The sequence below is a fragment of the Battus philenor genome, unplaced genomic scaffold (assembly GCF_028537555.1).
Source record: "Battus philenor isolate CCGP_79_NKW_IND1 unplaced genomic scaffold, ilBatPhil1.0.hap1 SCAF_14, whole genome shotgun sequence".
Lineage (NCBI taxonomy): Eukaryota > Metazoa > Arthropoda > Insecta > Lepidoptera > Papilionidae > Battus > Battus philenor.
The window spans coordinates 4,216,087-4,241,747 of record NW_027181676.1 but is presented as its reverse complement, the minus strand read 5'-3'; the positions used below and the strand labels follow the sequence as shown (position 1 = coordinate 4,241,747).

The 25,661-nt window shown below is 34.3% G+C and overlaps 2 protein-coding genes across 2 annotated transcripts; both read right to left on the bottom strand.

The window, feature by feature from the left end:
- Positions 1-5,159: 5,159 nt before the first annotated feature.
- Positions 5,160-5,822, bottom strand: LOC137918511 (GILT-like protein 1). The gene has a single exon (XM_068761332.1). The coding sequence runs from the start codon at positions 5,793-5,795 to the stop codon at positions 5,160-5,162; it is 636 nt and encodes a 211-aa protein (XP_068617433.1). The 5' UTR covers positions 5,796-5,822.
- A 13,902-nt stretch (positions 5,823-19,724) lies between these two features.
- LOC137918510 (uncharacterized) lies at positions 19,725-25,186 on the bottom strand. The gene is made up of 4 exons (XM_068761331.1): positions 24,773-25,186; positions 21,205-24,385; positions 20,613-20,724; positions 19,725-20,018 (listed from the first exon to the last, which is right to left on the bottom strand). Exons 1-4 carry the CDS (start codon positions 25,140-25,142, stop codon positions 19,725-19,727), a joined length of 3,957 nt encoding a protein of 1,318 aa, XP_068617432.1. The 5' UTR covers positions 25,143-25,186.
- Positions 25,187-25,661: the final 475 nt, after the last annotated feature.

Genomic DNA, 25,661 nt, shown 5'->3' with positions numbered 1-25,661 from the left:
ATTTCAATTAAAATAATGTTAAATTGATGAAATTCCTTAAGAAATATATTAAGTAGGATCTTGAATATGAGGCGTAAAATAAACTAAGATACTGAAACATAACAAACGTGTAGTAAAAAACAGTTGTGGCAAAAACTGATGAACGACCGCTTGGTAACTAAAAATATGACAACTCTAAATGAGTAAAAGGCGACACCTTCGAGAGATTTTAAACCACAATAAAGTTCACATATTGTCAAATAGCGAAGGAGTAAGGTTTTATGACATTTCTTACGTTATTTGTGGTCTCTATTCACCGCATTAAAATAGTTTTTATTTGTGATAGCAATATTTTTTCTGCGATTTTATTTATGCGTAATCTTTTATTTTGTCTCTATTCACCGTACAAAAACTAGTTTGTGTATAACCTTTTGTTTGAAAGTTACCTAAGTTATCCAATCAATAGCAACCGACCAATTCTAAGTTACCACACTAGGTGGACTGAGTTAAGGTTGCGGGAAGTTTCTGGGTACGAGCAGTGCAGACCGGACATCGTGACGATTTTTTGGCATCCATCCGCTGAAAAGAAGAAGTCATAGTTCGACTCATTCAGGCGTCCCCATGCCGAAATTCTTAATGTCTAAGTGTCTGTCCAAGGCCAAAGTTTTTGGTACGAGGTTTGGTTGTAAACATCGAAGCTAAAAGGTCTACTAAGTAAATCGATAGTTTGACACCGACGTCATTATTGTCCAAACAAAAAGCGCTGGTTCAGGTTATATATTTATAGATATTGCTACTGATGTTAATGGTCTAATAAAATTCATACCCTCAACGAGATTACAAGCGTCGCTATCATTTCTCATTAAAGCCCCCCTGTGCCGTGAACTTTCTGCAGGGGGTAAAAAGATGAAAGAAACAGGCTTTGCAATGTTATTATCGAAATAAATCAGTCATCATAAAAATTAGTACGGTATTTGAGAAGTAGTGGGAGGTTTTATTATGTGACTAGTATTGGTATCTAAGTTACATTTGAAGATTTCGCGAGTATTGAGTTGTAAGGCACAGATGGCGCTTTGTCTAAAACCTGTTTTAAGGTAGCGAAGCTCGACGGCTCGCCGGGAATTCTCAGCACGAGCCTATATATATGACACCATATACACCTATGTACAAGATTATTAGTTATAGTTGTTAATTCATCAAAACTGATGAATGATTGGTAGTTCATTACAGTAAAAATCTTTGAAACATTTTACACCTACACAGCTTACAAATATCCTGTATAATGTGATCACCCTGAAATATGGAACATTACAATGCGATAGGCTAATAAATTTAAGCAATATAGTTTACAGGGACAGATAGTTAACAATAATTAATTTGAATGTGTAATAATAATTATATCAGTCTTGGATTTTGTTTTTGAAAAATGCTTTTTTTACTATACAATCATTACGTTGTATCTGAAGCTATTGTTTTTGAAATAGGGCTTACTGTACCAAATATTAATTGATATCAGATGTGTTATAAATTTACCCTTGTTAAGCTTTTATATTGGTTGATAATTATAACAAACCACTATGTATAATTATGAAGTTGTTCTTGGTGAAAAAGTTAGATTAAGATTTTAATCGATTAATTAACTGTTACCCAGAGATATGGAACAATTAAGAGATTTAGAAATTCGTTTACTTATCCATAGATTCGTTTTTAAGATTTTCTTGTAATAAATTAATAAATAAAATAAAAAACAGTTTGATTTTATGTAAAAAGAGCTTCGTACACGCCCGTAAATACGTATAATGTAGACGATACACTGACAGTGGTCAACGGTATGTGAATTTTAGGCGGTATCGACCGGGCAGCTAGACGATCCCATGCATGAGACCGTAGTTCTTTAATTATTCATCTGCCCACTACCTCACTGGACGTTGTTTCTTACCTCTCTCGATCTCGGACTCCCGACGTCAGTTTTTCCTTTCTATTGCTTACGTAATTATTATTTACCTCTCTCTTTATAGGAAAATAAATTGTTATCTCTTTATGCTAGAGGATTGGCTATAAATGTAATAGTTTTAAAACTTAGCGTGGCTTATTTGAAGTTTTTACACCTATTGCCAATCACATCACATACACTACATAAAGTGATTACCCTGAAAAATCTATATAATTTTTGGAAATGAAAATACGACAGGTCTTTAAATATTGACAGTACAAAGTCTGCATGGTCAAATAATAAGCCCTTATTATTTTTAACACATAGTAATCCGAATTTATAGACTTTTCTTCTATGTGTTGTCGTTGCGTAGTTTAATATTTCTTCATCCATTGTTTTTCACATAGAGTGTACTCAAAGTTAATTGAAAGCAATTGACCTATACGTTTAAGCCTTTACAGTTTTAAAAAAATTAATATGGTTATAAAACCAATCATCCTGTATTTATGTATCCAAAAATATACATTATAATTTCAAAAGGTTCCTCCGGGTATTGTGCTACCGAAATCGCTGTACCAAATGTATGTGGTCGCCACTGGAAAACCTTTCAGCTTCAACAGCCGTTGATCACCTAAGGAATGTGCCCTATCCATTCCTATTTAGACGTAGCACGTCTTCGAGTTAGGTCATTGACCTTGTTTCTTCTGAAGCTTTCCAAATATCGCCACGATGTATGTAATTTTTTCAATATTATTTTGTAATCATTTCCTGTGTAATCATTTTTTGAAACACTTAAATAAAAAAAATAATTTCAAAATAATTTGAGAGCAGAACAAAATCATCATCACTATTTACGTTTATATGTACGTTTGTTTCAAATTGCAAATGTTTGTTGCACGCTACATGAGACAGTAAGCCCAAAATGTTCTACTCAACTGCATATAAGCCCATGTAATGAGTAATAAGCATCATAACAGCTAATATGCCATCCCATTATCATCTACATAACAATAACGATGCCTACTGAGTAATACGTGTGCTTACATCGTATTACAGTTGTAAACAACCTTTGGTTCGTGACTCGCGCACGAATCACTAATTATGTGTACACAAATATCACTTAATCAGCTAGGAATTTGTTTGTAAAGCGATACAGATCTAATTAGTTACGTATAACAGTTGATAAGATAAATAAAGTTATATTCTTAACGTTTTAATAAAAACGAAAATCTTTTTGACTGACTTTGACGGTGTTTAGCGACTCTACCATTAATAGACTTATTACAAATGCCAAAATACTACTTTATCAGATGGCCATGCGTTCCTCTGATGACCAGAAAATATTTTACAGCACGCTGATACTAGATCAAGTTCAGCAAAGAAAAATTACTGATTATCTAATAGCTAATAGCGCCAATAGCTACTGCACTTGTAAATCTTTTTAAATATATTACTTCAGCCGCAGGACGTCCACTGTCAGACCAATGGTACCTGCTGAGAGCAGCCTGCGTCCACCGTCTTCCGACGACATTAACCAGGTAATACAACTGCCCTTGCTCATCCATGGCTCCCCACCAGAACCTTAACGCTCCCGCGATCACTACCACCTCAACTTGTCAATCTACTGGGCTATATCGAGTAATTTCTTTCGTGTATGGTTCTTCACATTCCTGATTCGGTATTTTATACAAATGTAGGACAAAGCCTTCTTCAAGTCTTACTGAGCAACTGTGTGCTTGTTGGTTAAGCCTGAAGTGAGAGAACATATTTTTTGTACAATAAGTCGTCACTGGTAATACACATGTATCATATAATGTGTAATATTTCTATCTATAATTTTATATATTATATGTTTATAATAACTTGTAATAATAAACATAAAAAATTTTACCGTAAAAGCACCGTATTTATTAAATTTATGAAAATATAACAGAGAACTTGTACAAGTAAAGCATAAAGTTGTAACGGTCGTTTGCGAATCACATAAAATAACAAAATTGGAACATTAACGGTTATCTTTGTGAATTACAATGTTATTAGAGGTATTCCAGCGCGACGATTGTCCAATTGCTCAAGTTTGTCAATTATGACAAGAGCGAAGGAATTTAACTTGAGATACGAAACGTCTTGATCGTCGAGAGTGAACTAGATAAAACTTTTACAGCACCAACTGTTTAAAAATTAAACGCTTTAATGAATTATGAATTTGCCAATGCTAAAGATGTCTAAAATAAAGTAATAAAAAAGTTTCTTCAACAAAAACTTTTACGATAATCCTTTCACAGTGTGAAGAATTTTTTGTGAGATTATAAAGCCCATGGGAGTATATTAAAGACTACAAAAATAATCCGCATTTGGAACCCTTACAGTTTTAATTTGCAGCATGCCATAGAAGGCCATCGATGGATTCTTCAGGTATCAATGTCAATTAGTGATCAATGTTAAAGATCTTAAATTTACTATAATGTGATTAAATAAAAATTAGGATCTTATTATAATTTTTTGATATAGACGATTAAAAACAAACCTAAGATATAATAAATATCTTTAAATTACGGGGTCAATTCTAACGAGGAAAATAATTTAATATAAATTATATAAGATAATATAAGCTATTTTCCGCATAAACGGAAACCATCGTGAAGAATCCGGTATTTCTTTAGACTCTAAAAATTTGTTACATTTGACACAGGTATGAACTGTGCCCAAGATAAGAATTAGACTCAGTATTACTAGTATATCTCATAAAAATCAATAAAGGTTCGACTTAGAAGTGTTACAGAATTCAACCTTCCGCCTATGTTTAGCAGAGCACTGCTTGTATTTTACAACATTTTGTGACTTCTTAAATAATGAAGATGTAATTGAATAAAGATTTTATAACAATAAAGTGTCATTAAAAGGTGCCCTACGAGCTTTTTGTGGTAATTATAGCTAAGGAATTTTGAATATCCCTTTTTTGTTACTAATACCGCAGCTTTTAGTTTTTATTTTAAAGTCGTTATGATCGTCCCGTTTGTATGGCATGTTAACATCTTGACATTGTACTTAGAGTCAGTGTACTGTATCAACATCAGTAAGTTGAATTTTTGATATATTAAGAATTGTCCTCTTCGTTCATTGAAGACTTATAGTAACCCTTCTGATGGTTTCGTTTTAAATTCTAATTATATTATAAGTGTAGAAATAAAAGCAATAAAGTTTTAAAAAAATTATGTTCTCAATCTGTATCACAATTTTCATATTACTATTCACGGTTATCCGAACATGATATACCGGTGGCAGAGTCATTTGCCAATGCATTACATATTACATTGCTTAGTTCTATTCTTGCTTTATTATGCAAGCTCACATCAATGACATCATTAAAAGTTATAAACGGCACAAAATTTATTTCTTGCATAGGAACCAGTGATTTTTCTTCAGCAATGTCTTCAAGAACGTCACTGGACGTTGAAAAACAGGTATCGATATCATTCAAACTAAGTCCAATTGATTCTGCACATTGATAGCTGTTTAGTAAAAACGATGGAAAAGGACTTGAAAATTCACACACCATATATTGTAATTGAGCATCCTGATTAGATTCTAATAAATGCAGAGCACATCTATGAAGTCGGTTTGCCCAGCAGTCTCTTGCACCGAACTGACATATCAAACTACCGTTTCCATCTCTTCTTGTCCGTCCCCAAGGCACGATCTCTAATTCCAGGAAGTCACCGTACAGTTCATACGCAGGAACAAGCTGTTGGTTGATAAAACTTACGGTATCTCCACAACCTGATGTAGTTCCAACAGTTATCTTTATTCTTCCATTAACCGTCTGTAAATCTGCTACTGCTAACGATATTAAAAAACACAGATATATAGTTAAAGAAAACATTATGTTTGCACAATGTGTTAAATCTTAAGCGATGTACTTTAAACTAGTAGATATTTGGAAATTTCACAAAAAAAAATCATGTCTAAACGATAAGGTTATCCCTAAATCGCTACAATAATCTATGATAGATTAGATTATTGTGATATTTAGTTTCAAAATAACTGTAATAAGAAATTATTTCAACATCATATCAAAAATATTGATAACAGCTATAAACATTGTTGAGAACCTCTGAAAACTCTTTACTACATTTTAAATCAGGTAATCTTATCAGGTAATCTTTACGTATGAAAGTACAAGATTATTCTATTTTTTTTTAAGATATTTCTTAAAAGATGTTTATCTAATTTAAATTGTTTATCTAATATATTTATTATTAAAATAAACTTTACATACAGATTATAAAAATTTTGCTTAAAATTATTGTAATATTAATTGCATGCGGATGAATATACTGAAAAATAACATGTTTTGAAACTTAGTAAAAAAATATTATTTATGAAATAAATCCGCATTTTTATTCCATCATTCAATATTTTTTTGATCTTTTAAATTACATTTTTAATTAAAGTTTAAAAACAAAAATCGACCACCTGGCACCGGTTAGGCGTTAATGTTCTGGAATAGAGACCAAGAACCGACAAGCGCAGCCTTCAAAGTCTATCTACAAGGTGGACAGACGACCTTTATTAAGATCATAAGGTACTATTGGAAAAATATACAGGAGGCCTTCATTCAACAGTCCTATGACTGTATTGATGTTGATAACATACTATAGCATCAGATCTATCCTCTACTAAATTCATAAATGATCTCTCAATTTCGTTTATTATCAACTAAATTTTGTATATCACAGGATAGCTAATATAATGAACCTGTACCTTACGATTTTTAAGTCAAATTAAAACATGACATTGTATGTTTATGATCCTGTTAAAAGTACTTTAAATGAAGGAAAAAACAGAACAGAAACTTTACATCACAAAGCTTATATTCAACTTTAAGTCATAAATAATACGTCTACTAGACGTCTTTAGAGTAATTCCATAACAAGAATAAAAATATTTCTCCCCAACACCCTCTGCTCTCCCTAAAATGTTTCAAAGTAATCTCTTAAGACTATATAAGAAACAAAAATTCTTTAAGGTTAATATTTTCTTTGTGCATTTTTTACACTTCCATCGTGTCTCTACTTAGATGGATTTAAGAATAAGTGAATACAAAAAAAATGTTTACTAATTAGGGATCCTTTGCAAAATTTATTTTGCACCTGTTACTCAAGGAGCTTTAAGTGTATCGTAAATTTTAATTTTCGTGTTCGTTTTCATAAATTAAAAGGCGGATTTTATTGTACGATACATCTTTGAGAAAGAATAGTCAACAAAGGCAATATTTCAGTTTCTTTAAAAAAAAACAATACGCCCTCTTTTCTGTCTAGTTCACAAATATTTTTTCATGACAAATATCATTTTTGCTATATATAAATATAAATAATGACAAAAATATTTAAGTGATCATTATTATACAGTTTTAGTAGCCGCAGCGGTAGAGGACTGAGATTTACGATCGCAGTTCCGATTCCAGGGTACAATTTTTGTAATTCACACTTTGTTCGTTAATCATAAAGGACTGTTACTGCTTACAAGTTTTTCCAAAAGATGGGCAGCAGCATTCTCTACATACCATATCACACAGCGATCGTTAACCTGCCTAACAAGCGTAGGCATTATGGTATATCTCCCGTATATATGTTTTGGGGGAGGCTTAAGCCTTGAATTGTGTATCTTGGGGCTGTAGTGACGTAAGAATTTTAAAACATTAAATGAGATCTCACTACATTATTAAAATAATAACCAGAAAAAGATATAAAAATATATTACAAAAGTTATTTCTAAAATAGCAACAATCAATCCGGGTTTCGAACTTCTAAAACACGCGGTCATTCCTTGAAACATCTGCTCAAGACTCTTGTGAGCTAGATTTATTCTAAAGCAATAATATATCTATGTAACGGTCTAACACCCCCCGTACTCGGCAATCTTCAATCATATAAGTAATAATTAATAAAACTGCATTGTAATGTCTATCCTTTTATTATTTGACAATTATACCTATTTTTAACATAGATTATAAATAAATCTAAAACTTATTTCTCGTGGCCACGAAATAATTTCATATAAACTACATTCATCTATTTTTATTAATTTTCTAACATTTTTATAGAAGACTCTTGTGAACCAAATTATAAAATTTAAAAATTGAATGTCATATTACACATTCGTCAATCCGCTATTAAATTCTCGTGTTAAAGAATTTGTTTTAAACTTCACGCTTTTGACAGTTCGTTTTGAAATTCGTGCGTCTATGTTCATTGATAACAAATTATTATTTTTTTATATTTAATCTACATATAAAGTTGCAAATATGTTATGTTAATTATAGTTTTTCTATTACTATTATTGTCTGTACAGTTTAGTAAGAAAACTAATAGATAATAAAATAACTCATACATAACTCAAGATAGTAGAAAACTGCGTATATGTACAAACTCTACTTACTCCAAACACTATTTACAAAAACATCGTACATGCACGCATACCATTCTGTACGGAATATCTAAGAAATGTTTATGTTTGCGTCTATTTGTTATTAGTATAGCTTTTCTAGCAGCTGTCTATTGTGAGCAATAAATATATAATTTGAACAAGTTATTAATATAAAATAATTTTCATTCAATATTTTTGGCACATTCTTCTCGTCAGTTTTTGTGTCATTTATTTGTATATTACTTTTAAATAAAACTTACCAATATGGTTTTATACGCGGTAAAATAACATATAATTATTGTAATTGATCGCGATAGAGTCATATTTTTGTATTGTAATGTGAAAAACTATTTGCTATTATAGCCTTTGTATAGTAGCAAGTAGAAAAAACACTATTATCAAAATAGATACTCTATCAACATATTTAATTAAACACGCGGCCATGAATCTTTCCATTATATAATCACGTGAAACAATTTAATCCAAATTTATTGCATAATATAGCAGGTATTCAATTAAGGTTAATGTACTTAAAAATGTAAGACTTCCCCTTCGCGAGACGCGTGGTGCCCGACAACCGCAGAATTAATGAAATTGACTTCCCAAGAGATTGAACCCGGAGCCCCGGCTCGAATAAAGTTTCCTGGCAGGGAGCTCCGCTGAGCGTTTATACTGTTTAAACCAAACAGTAATGGGGTTACTGCTGATAGATAGATAAATAAAAATAGCACACTATATATTGTACTAATAGTGACTAGCGGTAGGAAATAATTAAAAAAAAATAATATCTTGGTCACTACTACGGTAATATTTTCTTCATCAACAACATCATGTCAGCAGATGCCACAGTACGAAAAGATTATGATTTAGAATTTACATATATGAAGTTATTAGCATCCCCGGAGCTATAGCCCGCGATTTAGATCATTCAATTTAATTTTCGTATATAATCGTCTTCTTCGATGGCAGATTTTACGCTACCTGTATCCGTCGACTTTTCACGCCGCGTCAACCAGATCGTGATCGCCTCTGAAGAGCCTTTAAGTTTCAACAGCCGTCGTTTGAAAGAGCGACTTCCAATACATACAACCAATTCACCTTCTAATGTTATACTTATGGCTGGCTGAAAAAAAAAACTATAAGTTACCAATAATTTGAAGTAATTTCCTCTTCTCAAATGTACAGAGATTTCATTTTCAAGAGTTTCTAATTGAGCGGCGTTACTTTTAAACACTTATTAGCTTTTTATAACTTTATTAACATTATCTGAGATAACAATGTTAAAAAGTTTGCTATACAAGACTTTACTAACTCGATGAGGTCGTCTTAGGTATATAGCTCTTGTTTAATCTTCTGCTTATTATATTGTATTACATTGTGAACTTACAATATGTTTTAATACACTTCGTGTTGTTATATTTAAGTTATTAGGATAAGATTTATACCTGCATCCAGAAGAGATAGCGCAGCTGCAGTATCGAATAACGCTGGTACATACGTATGGGATATATACTGTGGTATCAAAAATCACAAAACATCATTTAAGGAATTGGTATATTCTTGACTAACTTTCATATGGTTGTTTTTCTGGTAGTTATTATTTTTGGACTATTGAACCTAACATTTAGATCTCTAAAGAAGTTACTACGCTGTCCGTCGAAAATGTGAAGATTCTCTATTTTATTTGATAGAAAAAATCACCGAAAATTGATTATATCGACAGCAATGGCATTATGTTTATGTTACGCTTAAAAATAACAATAACTTTGTTTTTTTTTTAAAGTCAAGAAAGATGTATCGGAAGAGATATCGAAGTAGTATTTAATAAGAAAGCGTAGTGTAACCTACTTTGATTTAACTAATATTCACAGTTAAAAAAAACAAAGTGATGAAAAAAAATCGTAATTATTAAGAGTTATCTATTTTTCCATTACGCACAGGAGAGGTAATGATATATTATAATAAAAGCGAGTATTTAACACGGAGTCCATTTGGAATTGGAACTTGGAAAGTAATGCCTTTAGGTATTCTATTAACTTTGTGAAACTTTTGAATAGATAACGAAGTTTTATAAGAATATAGAATAAAACTTCATAATAACATTCACAATCACGGCAAACACTATTCTAGCTTTGAGACATTTTAATTAGCATCTTAAAAGCTGTTTATTCAAGTGCTCAACTCAATAACAAGATTGACTAAAGACACGTAAAATTAATACCTTCACTTCAATTGTCGTGTTACGTCTCCAGACAGCAATTTGTCTATAAATATTTAAGCTTTCTGCGAACCCTCCACCCAGAACAGGATTCAATTTCACGCCCCAAAAAGGGGTCCGTTTCACACGACTCCCGCTTCCTTAAAATGTCAAGAGATAAATGAAAGTGACTGATCTAACCAGACCTCCTCGTGTACGACTCCACGCCCGTTTTGTGGCTCATTCAGGTATCACTGCAAAAGGCAGGGAAGGGCAACCTGCATTGGATGGGCCAATGAGCAGTCAATTGGAACATTATGCGGTTACATGCAAAACAGAAAAGGTTTAAAATCAATTTTGAGTTAAATTGATGAACGGCTATTAGGGAGTTCCATTTTGATTCGATATGAAAAATTTGATTTGTTGTTTTCATGGACAGATTTTGTTTGAGAGAAATGTTCTGAAATTGTGGTGCGGTTATGTTCCAACTACATTTCTTCTTCTTATTCTTTTCAGTCTATGAACGCCCACTGCAAGATATAGGCCTTTCCGAACTAAGTTGGTAGCCTACTCACGCCTCTATCGTCTCATGGTCGCCGCTTGAGAACCTTTCGGCCATCGGTTCCAGAAACGATGTACCCGCCCACTTTAGACGAGTAAATCTTCGAGCTACGTCGGTGATCTTGATCCTTCTGTGAATATCCTCATTTCCACGAATTGACTAATTTATGACCTTTATTTAATTTTTAGCGATGCTGATAGAAAACTCTTCAATATATATTTATTACTTCTTTTGACTAAAGTTACAGAGTTTTCGTGTAACGATGTGCCAGAATTTTTTTTTTTTTGTTATTTAGATCTCGATTTATTTAAAACCAGTATATAAAAGGAGATGTACAAAGCGCGTAAATTACTTTTTTGATTTACACTAAGCAAGTGAAAGTATCGTGTTGAGATGAAACTGTACTCATCTGTTTACTTTGAAAAAATTAAATGTTTGTGTTCCTTTCATTCTCTTTTTATTTTGACTTTCATGGGTTTTCTAAAATTTATAGTGTCTATTATATTTGAGGATCCTTAATTATGTAAATAAAAGTATGACAGACCTAATTTAACCATTACTTTATTTAATACTCTTTATTGTACACAAAAATATACACAAAGATGCATAATAGTAAATAAAAACTACTTTATCACACGAGGGAATTTTTTCCAGACATCCATAATTCTTGTTATCTTCAAATTGTTACTTGTTTCACTTTAAGTGTTTATTACTCCGATTAGTGCCAAACACAGAGTGCCGAGTTGACTCTGTGTTTGGCACTAATCGGTGTAACATAACTCCTGAAGATGCCCCGTGGAGGGGTGAAACACGTGTTGAGTAGTTTGGTGGTGGCGGTTGTGTGATTCGCATTGTTTGCCGCATACGCATTTATCAGCGGGCTGGCGGCGGTGCATTTCATTGCACGACTACCACTGCACGTGCGGAAGTGGCTAAATATTGGTCCTTTTCTTACCATATAATTTATTTCCTTTTTTTTCTTGCATTTATTATCTAAGGTGTACACAGGTGTAAATAAATAGATAAACATTCATACAGATATAAAATAAAAGCGATAATATTTACGTTACAAGTAATAAAGAAGCGGTTACCTCAACAATTTTATAAAGAATTGAAGCTTATCACGACGTTTATAAACACAATCACTGCTTTATCAGCATATTACATTTCGCGCAGCCAGAATCATATACGAGTATAATGGTTCAATGCGCCGCTTTACTGAGAATTGATTAGAATATTGAGACAAATCACACAAGACACGCTGACGGTACGCTACAAATTACTTCATGCTTCTGTAAACTTTATTAACTGGCCCTTTTATATGTCCATAATTATATAAATAAATAGATCATGAGGTGTAGTTCCTAGCGACATAATCGAGATAAATTTAGAACAAAAGGTAAATGAAAAACTAAAGTATATATAATAAAGAAATAGTTATTCCTCAGTATACATCTGCTCGCTGCTAATGTAAACTTAAAATTGGTCACATATTTCGTTATGCTACGGTAAGAAATAATAATGATCCTTATGTAGACTTGAAGATAATGAACTCAAGAGAAAGTTAGACAGCTACGTTCGCTCTGTAACTAACTAACTACGTTCATATATATAGTATTGATACGTAGTAAATGACTTCCTTGAATTTATATATATATATATATATATATATATATATATATATGAATATGCGTTATACACAAATAAATATATACACACACATATACATATAAAATTGAGATGACAGTAATTACAGATGAGACAAAAAATATGAACTGATGCTTAACAGACAAAAGATGACCTGCATTTATACAGACTTTGTTTATTAAGTTAAAACTAGAACCAGTTACGTAGTGTTTTTCGTGACGTCTCACATATGTATTAGGGGAACCAAAAAGTAATGATACTTTCTTAATTTAAATTCACACGACTACAATATTAACAAGTTTTTATATCAAATCAACAATATATTCACCTTCGTTATCAACAACCTTTTGCCATTTAGTAAACAAATTTTCAATGCTGGAGCGATAAAATCAATCGGTTTTTCTTGAAAATATATCAATAGAAACGACATTACTTTCCGGTCCCCCTAATATTTGCATAGGATGATCACTAAAATAAGTAACATTATTTTAATATTCTTACGGGAATGCGACAAGCCAATAACTTTTGATTGCAAACTCTGCAGGGTTGGATAGTAAATAACAAATAATTTTGATATGTATTAATCTGAATTTTAAAATCGTAACACTATTTAGTACATCTGAAATCAACGTTTCTTTTTAAACGATTTGCTATACACGACAACAAATGAGCTATTCATTCATCCCTTTAAAGCTTTTACATCTATTCTCAATCATCATATATATATGTCACGATACATAAACGTACACATATTGGTCTAGTCCAACAGCCAGGCTTTACGCGTTCCGACACGTGTCAGCTATCCCTATAATCAATGTATGTGGAGTGTGGAGAGGCGATAAAAGCAGTACTTCACTAACCCACGTCCGTTGGGCAGACAATTTGAGCTTTACAAAAGACCACACAAGAGCCGTTCGGGTTCACATGATCCCACATCTGAACTCTTAATGGCCGCCCGACTATTAGCTCCCGAGCCCCAACCGCCGTGGGCAAACTTCCTTGAGCCGACTTAATCTAGGCTTGAGGCAGATTTGAACTGAACATATTCTCCCCGACTGTACTTAAGGATCGTTACGTCGCCGTATTTTGATAGGAGGATAACGCTAAATTACTTGAATTACATTATTTGGAGTGTTGTGCACAAGGCACCATTATTGCGTGTTATTTTTGATGCTAAATTATTTCACTATTATAGAGATGAGGTGAATCTTAGTTTTTAAGAGTTCTTTACTTTATTATATTTGGTCTAAATCTATCTATATTTATATTTAAATATTTAAATCTTCATAACCTCACATGACCACGCCCACCTGACATGGATTCTGTTTAAGGTCCTCCTGCGCTGTCACATTTATAATAAAATAAAATGACATAAACCAAAATAGTAAATGTTATTTTGAACTTACACACTTTATATTTAAGTTAAATGTTAATAAAACATCGTCACAAGTGAGTAGCATTTCAATTAGTGGAATTTTGTTTACGCTGTCAACAACACCGAATAATTACTTCCACGTTACAGTGTAAAGGTCGCGGTTAATTACTTTAAGAGGAAGTGGCAAACCAATTAAGCCGATTATATATTAGAAATGTTAATACTTGGTTTCCTAGTTATTGACACATATTGTTTTTCCCTTGGAATTTCCACCTTCAGTTACTTTGATGTAAATAAATTTAGGACCATTCGCGTTAAACTTCTTTAAAATAACAATGTTTAAAGTGTCTCAAGACCCTTGGCTCAGTCATTACAGTATGTATTAGGGGGGCCGGAAAGTAATGCCGTTTCTATCGACATATTTTTCCTAAAAACCGATTGCTTTTTACCACTTTAGCATTGAAAATTTTGTATGCTAGATGGCAAAAGGTTGTCGATAACGAAAGTAAATATGTTGTTGTTTAGAAATAAAAACTTGTTAAAAATATAGCCGTGTGAATTTAAATTAAGAAAGCGACATTACTTTCCGGTCCCCCTAATATTTAACAGTAGTCAAAGGCCGTCAGGATCTTAAGATGCTTTATATAATCACAGGTCACGAGGAGCTCTTAGAAGGGATTAGACTATAAAAAAAATTCTTACAATATTCAATGTAATATTGTCGCTAAACACCAAGCCACTGTCTAATTTCGGCTATTCTCAAAAGATCAGCTTTACGAACTGGTGGTAACTAACTCACGAACTATACTGACCTAATAATGTCATTAAATAAATTTGATGATTTAAACATAAGTGTAAATGCTTACTTGAATAAAGGCATTTCCATCAATCTTTCAATAAACAGCGACACGGTGTACTTTATTTTCTTTTAGCTGTGAATTATCAATTCGACCCTCAATGGATATAACTAAATATGTAGAGGGCTACGAAAGTTTCTATTGCAGCCTGATCCGCAAACTTATTCTGGTATAATTTTTGTAATCAAATGAAAAATGTCTTTATTCAATTCCAAACTGTACTTTCACAAAAACTTTAATAACAATTTTGTTTTTCTTCTATGAAGATATTATTTTTAAAAAATGTTGCATGATAATTTTAATGATAAATATTTAATTTAAAACGAATTTAAACGCTGTTCTTTTTGAGAATGTTTTATTATACAAGATGATTGATTATTAGTGCAAAATCTTTAAAGTGCTGAATGTTCAGTTTATTTGTCAACAAAAGGTAGTTTAACTTGGATTTTACACTTATTTCCAGTCAGCCTATATAATATGATCACTTTGAAATATACTTTATCTTTTTTTTACTAGAACCCGACAGGCAGTAGCTTCCAATAGTACAAAGTCTACAAGGACAAAGAGTTAACAATAAAACTTTTAATACGTATCTATTCTATCATTGCAATATCAATATATGTGAAATTATATCTGAAACTATTATTATAGGGTCTATCATACATCGATTGACAGCAAATGTGTTACATATTAACCGTTTTGAAACTTTCAAACCTATAACAATACTTAATAATGGTTTTATTATTAAAGAAAAATATTCCGATATATATGTTGGAAATAAATTGTAGTACTTAATACTTGGTTGTTACACTGTGTTAATGTTTTTCTAGAAGAGTCTTTATGTCTGTTACATATTATACGAATAGCTCTCTTCTATAATATATAAATCACAAATATTATTTAACTCCATAAAAGTATCCCATACGAAATAATGCTGCAAAACAGGAATAAACATGATGTTCGTTATAAAGAGTTTTAAGTTTTCGTTGCTTTAATGATGTTATTTTAAACATGCTGCAAAACTAAATTTAAAATGTTTCACAAAGGCACGCGTTACAGCAAGCGGTGGTGTCGTCCGAGATAATACTTTGTTTGGAATATTCCTTTAACCCACTTCGTAACGTCGCATATTAAATTAAACGGTACGTAGTACGAGGATAAAGATAACACGAAACGAGTAAGTGGAAAATAGGACAATGTGTGGAGTAGTCAATAAATAGTTTTATTTAATTTATTTATATGCCTATAATGATTACAGTTCTCTGGAAAACATATATCCCAAAGACCACACAAGGTAAATAGGTATTACAACATAGTGACAGAAATGACTAGGAGCAATTTCATAGTGATATTATATGCGATATAAAGATATTTCGCAGGTAAGTAACCTCTATAGTATAGAACGAGATTGTAAATCAGCATTTATAGGATCATTAAAAGTTTACACATAAGGAAAGGAGTCTGATCAGTGAAAGTGAATGCCAATGGATTGCAAGGAAGCTTAATTTGCCCTGTTATGTAGGAGAGTTGCACCATAGCCTAATTGGAGGCAAAAAAAATCTGCCTTGCATATAAGTTATATAAGTATGTGTAAGTATATGGGAACTAAGCTACAAAAATTACAAAGAGAACTACAAAAATGCATAGCAAATTTCTAGATGTACTCAAACCAATCATGGGTTGTATTTAGGGATACCATTGTATTGACAAATTATTTTGAAAAAAAAAGGAATAGAGCAAAAAATGTATAAATTCAATATGCACAAAATCAGAATAAAAATGTTTTTATTAAAATGTACTAAATCAAAAATTTCTAAATATCTAAATTTTGTATATATACGTATTGTTATGATGTTGAAGTTAATAAAGAAACATAAAAAAATAAAAACCAAAAATATTTATTGAAAATATGTCAACTCCATTCATCCTATGTTCGTAAGTTTGCACTAAGATAGAAGCGTATTGTCGACTCAAGCATAACGTCGCGCTGGTAAATACCCCTAAGTACATCCTGAAAATATTAATACTAACAAAGTTACTAAGAAATAACATAAAATCTAAGAATAGCTCACTTTTGGAAATAATTCTGCCAGATCGTCTCAAGTGAAAAAGAAATAGGTACATAATTTTCAAAAACACTATAAACCTATTTAGAATTTTTTATGTATTGCGCTTTTTATAGTCTGCTTATATTTACAAATACAATCTTATTAAATTCTAACTAAATTAAACTTGATTTGTTTACTTATATTGTTGACCTTAAAAGAAAAAGATTTAAAATTCTCATTAGTTTTATTTCTTAAGTATCTTTATCCCGTTAGTTAATAATCAGCCTAGACTTATTTTTAGAACTTTTATTTTTACTAGAAATGAATTTGTAATCAATCCGAACAATTTCAGTTTTGGAGAAGAAAAGTAACTTGTTTTCGTAATCTCACCACCAGGCCAATAAAAAAAATCGATATAAATATATTTCGGCAACGTTTTTAATAAATTAATGTATTTTATTTATTAATCAAAGGAAAGGCTGTTTAGGTATTATTGTTTTCAGTGACACAGTATTTGAGAGTAATAAATAGAATGTTTTTTTTTTGTTCGAAATACCATTTCAACTCTGTAAACTATCTAATATATTCAATTTGATAGGACGATTAAAACTCTAAATCTTTATAAAATTTTCAGGTGAAAGTAATAATTCAACGTGTAAATAACATGAACGTTTCAATGAAACAACAGGCAGGGTATCCATCCGCAATATGATTTCAACCCAATGAATGCATACCATGACTGAATAGCAATTAGATCCAGCAAACACATATGAAACCACTCGTGCGAAACAATATGAGAAAGGGGCGCACAGGCTAGCAAACAAAAGGTTTGATACGGTTTCATTGTGTTGTGGGCAAAATTCAATGTGTTTTAAAACGTAAGCAGAACTTCATTTGGAATGCTCATCAATTCCTAAGTACATGTAAATTAGTTTCTGCTAAATGTTTTTTTTTTTAATTTATAGGATAGTTCAAGCTAATTTCGTTCTTTGGTAAGGTTTGTGTTCAAACATTGAGAACACAAGAGTTTTTACGAACTGAGGGACATATATAAAACTTTATTTTAATTATAATAAAATTTAACATTTTATTTTAGACTTAACAGAAATAAAACAGAGTTATAACAACAATAAAAGTAATATAGGTGGTCTTATTTAAAACTGTGAGCAGTGATAACCCAGTGGTATAGCACTGAGAATTGCGATCGTGGGTCGCGGGTTCGATTATACAATCTTATGTAATTCACTCTTTGTGCATTAATTTATACAGTTTCCTCTGCTCACAGACAAGTTTCCAGAGGATAGGCAGCACCCTCCTCAGCGTACCATAATAACTTACAGTCATCGCCAACGTGTCTGCCAAGCTTGGCGATTATGATATTTCCCCCATAGATATCTGAGGAGGAGGACTATACCCTGTATTGGATGTCTGTGGACGAAAACGACAACGACGACAATTTAAAACTTAATCTAGATACATTTACATATGTTAAAAGACATAATTATAAATAGATACGTTGAAGTTTGCAATTAATATTAACTTTAATTTTAGCAAATCATATTCAAAGAGCCTTTATTTTAAGTACATATAATTCATTTGTATTAAAAATAATAGATTATTTCCAAAAAATTTAGATTCATTTGTTCTCAAAATATACATATACTTATATCAAAAGTTTTGAATTAATTATTTATTGCTAAGCCTATATATAGCCTATGTACCTTTTGTTGAAACATTTATTTTCTTTTCATAAAGTATACGCTTAGTTATTTACAAAGAGGAGTCCAGTGAAAAACAAGTTAATATTGTAAATCAGTAATAAACCAGGCTATCTCTACAAGAATCAGTTTATATATTAAATATTAAGGGTTATTTATCTAGAAAAAACAATTTACAAAATTAACACATTATTTACGTTCAAGTGAAGCACAATAAAGCCTAATAGAAGTTAACCTACACAATATGAACAAGTACACGTGATCCCTGCAGATGAAGCTGTAACAATGAAAGTATTTACTGTGAATCAATGAAAGGAACAGAATGCGCAATGTGAAGACAAACCCGCGTCTTTGTTGCGCTCGTCCGGCGTAATACATTTTATGACAAATTGGAACTTCAAGTCAGTGAGACAGGAGTACTGCTCTGTTGGGCACTCTATAATTGGTATAAGAATGGCTTGTGAACGAGGAAAGCTTATTACTCGATTATTTCTTCTCATTCCTCTCAAGACTCCTTCTGTATTGCGGTTTATTGGTTTTTATATATTACGTCTGTTATTGTTGTTATTGATACTCTGCAATTTATTGTATATTTGAGGGATATATTAAATAATTATGGTGTTTAAGATTGGGATTGAATTTAGTGGACTGTATTAATTAAAAGGTCTTGGTCCAGAGAAAGAATTAATTTATTAACACTTAATTTCACAAGGAAGCGGAGACACGTGTGCTCGGTGGCGGCAGGGAGCAGAGAGAGAGCGAGCACAGATAAAATATATTACAAATTCTCCAAACCATAGACAAGAACTAACATTTTTGGTTGGTACTATTGCCAACATGTTCGGGGCGCAGCCGAAGGCAAAAGGAAATACAATTAACTAAAATTACATTAAACTAACTTTAGCGGCATCTATCACATGTTTGCACGACACATGAAATTGAAATAAAATTCTACATAATATATTCAAATCACTTATTACTATGAGTCATTATCTAAAGGTAAGAGGCTTATCTTGGTGATAGAACGAGTGTGAGCCTTGCTATTGGAGGTTTTAACTTCTACTGCTCTCACAAGTCCGTCATGACCAGGGTAAACCTTTGTAATTCTGGCCATGGGCCTCGACATAGGCGGGCAATTATCCTCTCTTAATATTACAAGCCTTCCTACAGTTACATTATTATTGACTAAACGCCATTTAGGTCTATTTTGAAGCGTGTTGAGATACTGCTTGTACCACATTTTCCAAAATGACTGCTTTAACTGAGTACATTGCTGCCAAAATTTAAGTATATTTTGAGGCTTATTAACTAAGTCTGTTTCAGGATACATAGTCAAAGAATTTCCTATTAGAAAGTGACCTGGCGTTAGGTAACTAAAATCATTGACATCGGTTGAAATAGGTATAAGAGGCCTAGAATTGATTACAGCTTCTATTTCTACAAGCATAGTGTTAAGCTGTTCATATGTGAGAACATTTTTCTGCAGTATTCTTTTTAAATGATATTTTGTTAGAGAAACACAAGCTTCCCAGAGACCTCCATAGTTGGGCGAATAACATGGAATGTTATGAAAATTTATGCCATTAGGCGCGCTATAATTTTGGACCAACTGTTGGTGGACTTGGGAAGAATGCAACTTATACAGTTCAACTAATTGGTTCCTTGCGGACCTGAAGGTGCTGGCATTGTCAGAGTATATATCGCTGGGATACCCGCGTCTTGCTACAAATCTTCTTAAGCAAGCAAGGAAACTATCGGTTGTGAGGTCTGAAGCTAATTCGAGATGGACCGCCTTGGTGACCATACATACAAAAACGCAAATGTAGCCTTTCCCGACTACTGACTTTCTAACACGTGACAATTTTACGCTTATAGGACCCGCGAAGTCAATACCGACTCTGACAAACGCACGAGTAGTTGCAGTCACCCTCTCGGCCGGCAAGGAGCCCATCAGCTGCCTTGCTGCTTCAGCTTTCTGTCTGAAGCACAATATACATTTTTGAGTGACCTTTTTTACTTCATTTAATCCATTTATTATCCAATACTTTTGACTTAAATTAGTGAGTACCAAACTAGGACCTTTATGTAAGAGCTTTAAATGCTCACTAGTGATAATGAGTTTAGTTATTACAGAGCTCTTGGGCAAAATGATTGGATGTTTTTGTGAATAGGGAATATTAGAATGATGTAACCTGCCACCAACTCGTAACAGCCCGTTTCCATCTATAAATGGGTGAAGCGAGACTAAATTTCCTTTGACAGGACTACCTTTTTGCAGAGAATTTATTTCGTCTCTGAATAAATTGTTTTGTTCATACTTAATGATGAGCATAGTAGAATGTTGCAATTCGCTACTTGATAAAAAATCTGTGACCAATGCGGGTTTATTTGCCCTGGTATTATTACAAAATCGAATAACGTAAGCTAGAACCCTTGTCATTTTGTGTATGCTAGAATACTTGCGTAATCTCTCGAATACGTTATCGTGCGCAGCTGGTCCAGCAGAAACCTGGTTGCTGGCTGCTGCAGCTTTTATCTCAGGTAAATCAGCTGGCATGTCTAGATTTGAATTAAATTTATACTCACTGTCATGTAGAAACGCAGGCCCAACAAACCACAAGCTACATGCCCCAAGCTCTTGAGGGTTGACTCCTCGACTGATAAGATCAGCGGGGTTGTCCCTCGAATTGACATAAAGCCAATTAAATTCAGCTGTGTGCTCTTTTATTACCTTAACTCTGTTGGCCACATAAGCCTGCAACCTTGTCAACTCAGTACGCATCCAAGCAAGCACAATCTGTGAGTCGACGAAGAGATAAACACCGTGAACGTTAATTTTTAGTTTAAACGTGCTGCGAACCCGTGCGACAAGTTTTGAGAGTAGAAGTGCAGCATTTAGCTCCAATCTTGGGACTGTCATGCCCTTGTTCTGAAGCGGATTTATCCTGGATTTTGAGCAGAGCAAGTGCATGGTAACTATACCTTTACAGTCAGTGACACGCAGGTAAACGCAGCAGCCGTAGGCAGTGGAGCTCGACGCATCTGAAAATCCTATGATCTGGACTGTATCTGAATCATTCACATGGACATTTCTATTAAAATAAATTGGTTCCATTACCGCCAGACTAGAAGCAAACTCTATCCATTCCTTTTTGATATCCTCTGGGGGTACAGCATTCCAGTCTGTGCCAGTCGACCATATCTTCTGCATGATAGCCTTTGCCTTTACTATGATGGGACTTACTAGGCCCAAAGGATCATAAAATTTGCTTACATGGCTGAGAATGTCCCTTTTAGTTACTTTATTAGGATTGAAAGGCTCAGGGCAAGACATCTTAAATCGATCTTCCTTCGTGACTATATGAAGGCCTAGCGCCTTTAAACTACAACTATCCTTCTGCAATTCAATTTCGTCGAAGTGCTGTTCAGTTGAAGGAGTGTCACCCAAAACCAAGCCATTATTAGACGACCACTTATGTGTTTCAAAGCTACCTAAGCTCAATAGTTTGCGCAACTGTGATTTCGCCTCAATAACCTTCTCTAAACTATTTGCAGAGTATAAAATATCATCTATATATGTATTATTTTTAATAATGAACGATGCCAGCGGCAGTTCGCGCTCATACCTAGTAGCAATCTCATCGAGACAACGTGTAGCTAGATAGCTTGAGCTTTTCAATCCATAGCTAACCGTGTCAAGCCTAATACATTTTATGTTCTCGTTGGGGGAATCCCTCCAAAGTATGTTCTGTAATGAAGTATGCTCTTCAACCAAACGTATGTTTCTGAACATTCGTTTGATATCCGTAGTAAATGTGTAATCACCAAAGCGAAATAGCAATATGATATCAAATAAGTCTCTTTGAACTATCGGCCCATTTAATAATAAATCATTAAGAGAGACTTTTTTATTAGTCTTCATGGATCCGTCAAACACTGATCGCAGACGGGTTGTTTTACTATCAGCCTTGACAACGCCGTGATGCGGCAAAAAATAAACAGCATCCTTATTTAAATCGTACATTTCTATGTCCACATAGTGCCCATGATTTAACGTTAGATATTCATGAATGAATTTCTGATATTCTGCAAAGAAATCAGGATTTTGATGAAATTTTTTCTCCAGATTCAGAAATCGTTTTAATGCAAAATGAAATGAATCACCTAACGTATCCCTAACTTCATCTAGAGGTATCTTGAGTGGTAGCGCCACTTGAAACTGATTGTCCTTCAGCTGAACAGTCTCTCTAAATATCTTTTCGCAGAGTTCTTGCTCTGAAGACCTTTCATTGAAAATCTGAGGGACACTCTCGACTTGCCAGAAGCGTGTTAGGGACTTGGAGATCTCGGACTCACAAGTTGTGCATTTTAAAGAAACCTTATTGCAGACTTTGGGGGACTTATGCTTGGGTATGCTGCCTCCGATGACGTGACCGAACTGCGTGTTGATGATGTTAGGCCGTGGCTCCACATCAGGCCGCTGCGGCGGCAGGCTGTCAGGCTGGGCTAGCGTCGCCTGCTGCTCCTGCTCGCTGCTCAAAGGCTGCATTGGCAGCAGAGCTTGGAATACTACGTCAGCACCCATTAGCAAATCTATTTCACTAGGAATGTTGAATTCCTCATCAGCTAGTCTGATATTTGGAGGAATTGTGAAGTCGGTCAAATCAAATTTGTATTGGGGCAATTTGCAAGTAATGTTTTTAACAACGTGACAAGTAGTTTCAACTTTATATGGAGTGATTAAAGATTGCACTTCCACTGGTAAGCAATATTTTACTAGACCTTTTGAATTAGTTATCCCTATTATATTAGTATTATTTGGAGTGGGTGTCAAACCAAGCAGCTGTACCGCCTTCTCTGATATGAAGGACAGCTGTGACCCACTGTCTAAAAGTGCCTTCAGATGTACCTCTCTGCCGTCCCTAGCTATGACTTTGACCTTTGCTGTGGGAAGAAGCACATCGTTGTTATTAATATTGCCTGCCGCCAATGCGTCAGCAGATGCTGCGGCCTGATTTGTTGCGGCTGGTGTGACCGGGGCCGAAGCTTGTTTATTGCCTGCCAGTGCAGCAGGAAAAGCTGCGGCCTGATTTGTTGCGGCCGGTGTGACCGGAGCCGAAGCTTGTTTATTGCCTGTCTGTGTGGCAGGAAAGGCTGCGGCCTGATTTATTGCGGTCGGTGTGACCGGGACCGAAGCTTGAGAAACTGGGTTCACTATAGCCGGAGGGACATTCTCGCAGTGCAACAGAGTGTTGTGTGCTTGTTTGCACTCTGCACACCGAAAATGAAACCTGCATTTGCCGGCATGTGACCCTAGACATATCATGCACAAACTCTTTGATTTCGTAAATTTGATCCGCTCCGAGGATGTTAATAATTTAAATGCCTTACAAGTAAATATCCTGTGATCACACTTACAGTAAGCACATTGCTGCACCTTCTCTCCTGCTAAGTGGCCGACCATCTTGCTGGAGGCAGGCTGGCGAAACTGGCCCGCTGACCCCTGTTGTGTCTGGAGACGCTCGGGCTCAGAGTTCTCTAGTGCTAACGCCCTCTTACCCAGAAAGTCGAGGAACTCGTTGATGGAAGGCTTCTTGCTGGAATCCCGCTCGAGGTGGTAGGCTCGTGCAGTATACTGGTCTAATTTGCGAGTGAGCACACACAGTATTATAGCATCCCAATGACAGACTGTTGGTTCTAAATTTGACAGCGCAGCCAATTGCTGCCTAACAATAGATATAAAGTCCCTGAGGTTAACTGATGTGGACCTAGTCATTGGCTTTAAATCCAATAAAGTGTATATATGATCATTGACAATTTTAACAGTATTGCTAAATCGGTCTGTTAATAATCTAATAGCTTCATCATAGCTGCTACTACTCAATGGCAAATTTTTTATTAAATCTAGTGGTTCTCCTCTTAAGTAAGAACGCAGGTAGTACAATTTTTGTAATTTATCAATAGATTGGTTGTCATGGATTAGTGAGTTGAACAAGTTTATAAATGGCATATATTCCATAAACTTACCACTGAACACAGGAATCTCAATAGGTGGCAACCGAATCTGGTTGTGAGTGGGCGTAAGATGGGCTTGAGGTTTACTGTTTGACGCGGCGTCTGATCTGGAGTTAAGCTCCTCGTTAATCATTGACAACGCGGACACATATTTCGTTTCGTACTCATCAAACTTTTCAGCATCAGAGGGATCTGCTGATAATATTGCAATATTGTATCTTTCATACTCCTTAAACGCTGTCATCAGCCTATCTCTTTGCGTCTTCAAGGCTTCAGACGCACCTTTAAGGTTTATAGAGTTATGTATTCTTGTTATAGAACCTTTAATATAGCCTGGGGCCGCCACTAATTCCGACAGCTCCATCTTAAACTCACTCATCATTGTACACAATTCTTAATTAATTATAAATAAAGCTACGCTTTACACTTTTGAACACTATTACTAGATTACTACGTCTAAGCGACGATTGCGCGCGCGCTGCAAGCTCCGACACAAAATGGCGGACGGCGTTACGGTGTTGACAGCAGGATTCGTCCGGTACAGGCGTCGGCCGTCTCGTGCCCCGCTTCCTGCCCACACTTGTGATGCGCGAATTCGCTTGCTGCGACGATGACTCGAATCTTTGATGCAAACGTTGCACCGCTGATGCACTTTTCTTTTTGTAGCACTACACGAGCTTACTTACTGCACGGCGTATGTGCCTGCACGGCGTATATGACTGCACGGCGTATGTGACTGCACGGCGTTTTCTGAATGCTCTTTGCTTGAAGTTGCCCGAATCCACTCCGAACACTGATGACTGCTCGGCGATAAAATGATGCGCCGGCGTGGCTTTGCGGTTTCCTTCCCTTGCTGCGTAGGTGCAGGAATGACTGCACGAGCTTGTTAGTTGCACGGCGT

Coding starts and splice junctions, on each gene's coding strand:
- LOC137918511 (XM_068761332.1), bottom strand. CDS start 5,795: ATGTTTTCTTTAACTATATATCTGTGTTTTTTAATATCGTTAGCAGTA.
- LOC137918510 (XM_068761331.1), bottom strand. CDS start 25,142: ATGATGAGTGAGTTTAAGATGGAGCTGTCGGAATTAGTGGCGGCCCCA. Junction 20,725..21,204: donor GTATTCGAGAGATTACGCAA/GTATTCTAGCAT, acceptor ATTGTGCTTCAG/ACAGAAAGCTGAAGCAGCAA. Junction 20,019..20,612: donor ACTTCGCGGGTCCTATAAGC/GTAAAATTGTCA, acceptor AAATTTTGGCAG/CAATGTACTCAGTTAAAGCA.